Source organism: Asparagus officinalis, chromosome 1, assembly GCF_001876935.1.
Source record: "Asparagus officinalis chromosome 1, Aspof.V1, whole genome shotgun sequence".
Classification (NCBI taxonomy): Eukaryota; Viridiplantae; Streptophyta; class Magnoliopsida; order Asparagales; family Asparagaceae; genus Asparagus; species Asparagus officinalis.
In genome coordinates this window covers 16999366-17000194 of record NC_033794.1, presented here as the reverse complement: position 1 = coordinate 17000194, position 829 = coordinate 16999366, and the positions used below count along the sequence as shown (strand labels likewise).

Here is an 829-nt window from a genome sequence, read left to right as displayed (position 1 = left end):
TTGAAGAACACCTAATCATCTCTGTAGAAGACCGTGTAGGACCAAGCAAAGATGAAATCATCGGGCGTGTTATTATACCACTTGGATCTGTAGATAAGCGAGCTGATGACAAAATCGTGCACACACGCTGGTATAACCTTGAGAAACCAGTTGCAATTGATGTCGACCAGTTGAAGAAGGAGAAGTTTTCGAGTCGACTTCATCTCCGAGTCTGTCTTGAAGGAGGGTATCATGTGCTAGATGAGTCCACCCACTACAGCAGTGATCTCCGACCCACTGCAAAACAACTATGGAAGCCCTCAATTGGGCTGCTTGAGCTCGGAATTCTTAATGCTACAGGTCTCCATCCAATGAAAACCCGAGAAGGTAAGGGCACATCAGACACCTATTGTGTAGCCAAGTATGGCCAAAAATGGGTGCGAACTCGCACAATCATCAGCAGTCTCAGTCCGAGGTATAATGAGCAGTACACATGGGAAGTATATGATCCTTCCACAGTTCTCACTATAGGTGTGTTTGACAACTGCCAACTTGGTGAAAAGGGTACTAATGGACACAGAGACTCAAGAATCGGGAAAGTTCGAATTCGTCTCTCAACCTTAGAAACCGGGCGGGTCTACACTCACTCATACCCGCTTCTAGTTCTACACCCGTCAGGCCTCAAGAAGATGGGCGAGATACATCTTGCAATCCGCTTCTCATCTACATCATTGGTGAATATGATGTACATTTACTCTAGACCCTTGCTCCCTAAGATGCATTATATCCGTCCTTTAACGGTGATGCAGCTTGACATGCTTCGTCACCAAGCAGTCCAGATTGTGGCGGC

General features: G+C 46.4%; 1 protein-coding gene across 1 annotated transcript in view; it reads left to right on the top strand.

Moving 5' to 3' along the window:
* Window positions 1–829, top strand: part of LOC109819776 (FT-interacting protein 1-like) — a 6634-nt gene that overhangs the window by 3956 nt on the left and 1849 nt on the right. The window contains 1 exon segment of the mRNA XM_020385659.1: window positions 1–829. This exon segment is cut by the window's left edge and continues 11 nt beyond it. Coding sequence (XP_020241248.1) covers window positions 1–829 — 829 coding nt within the window.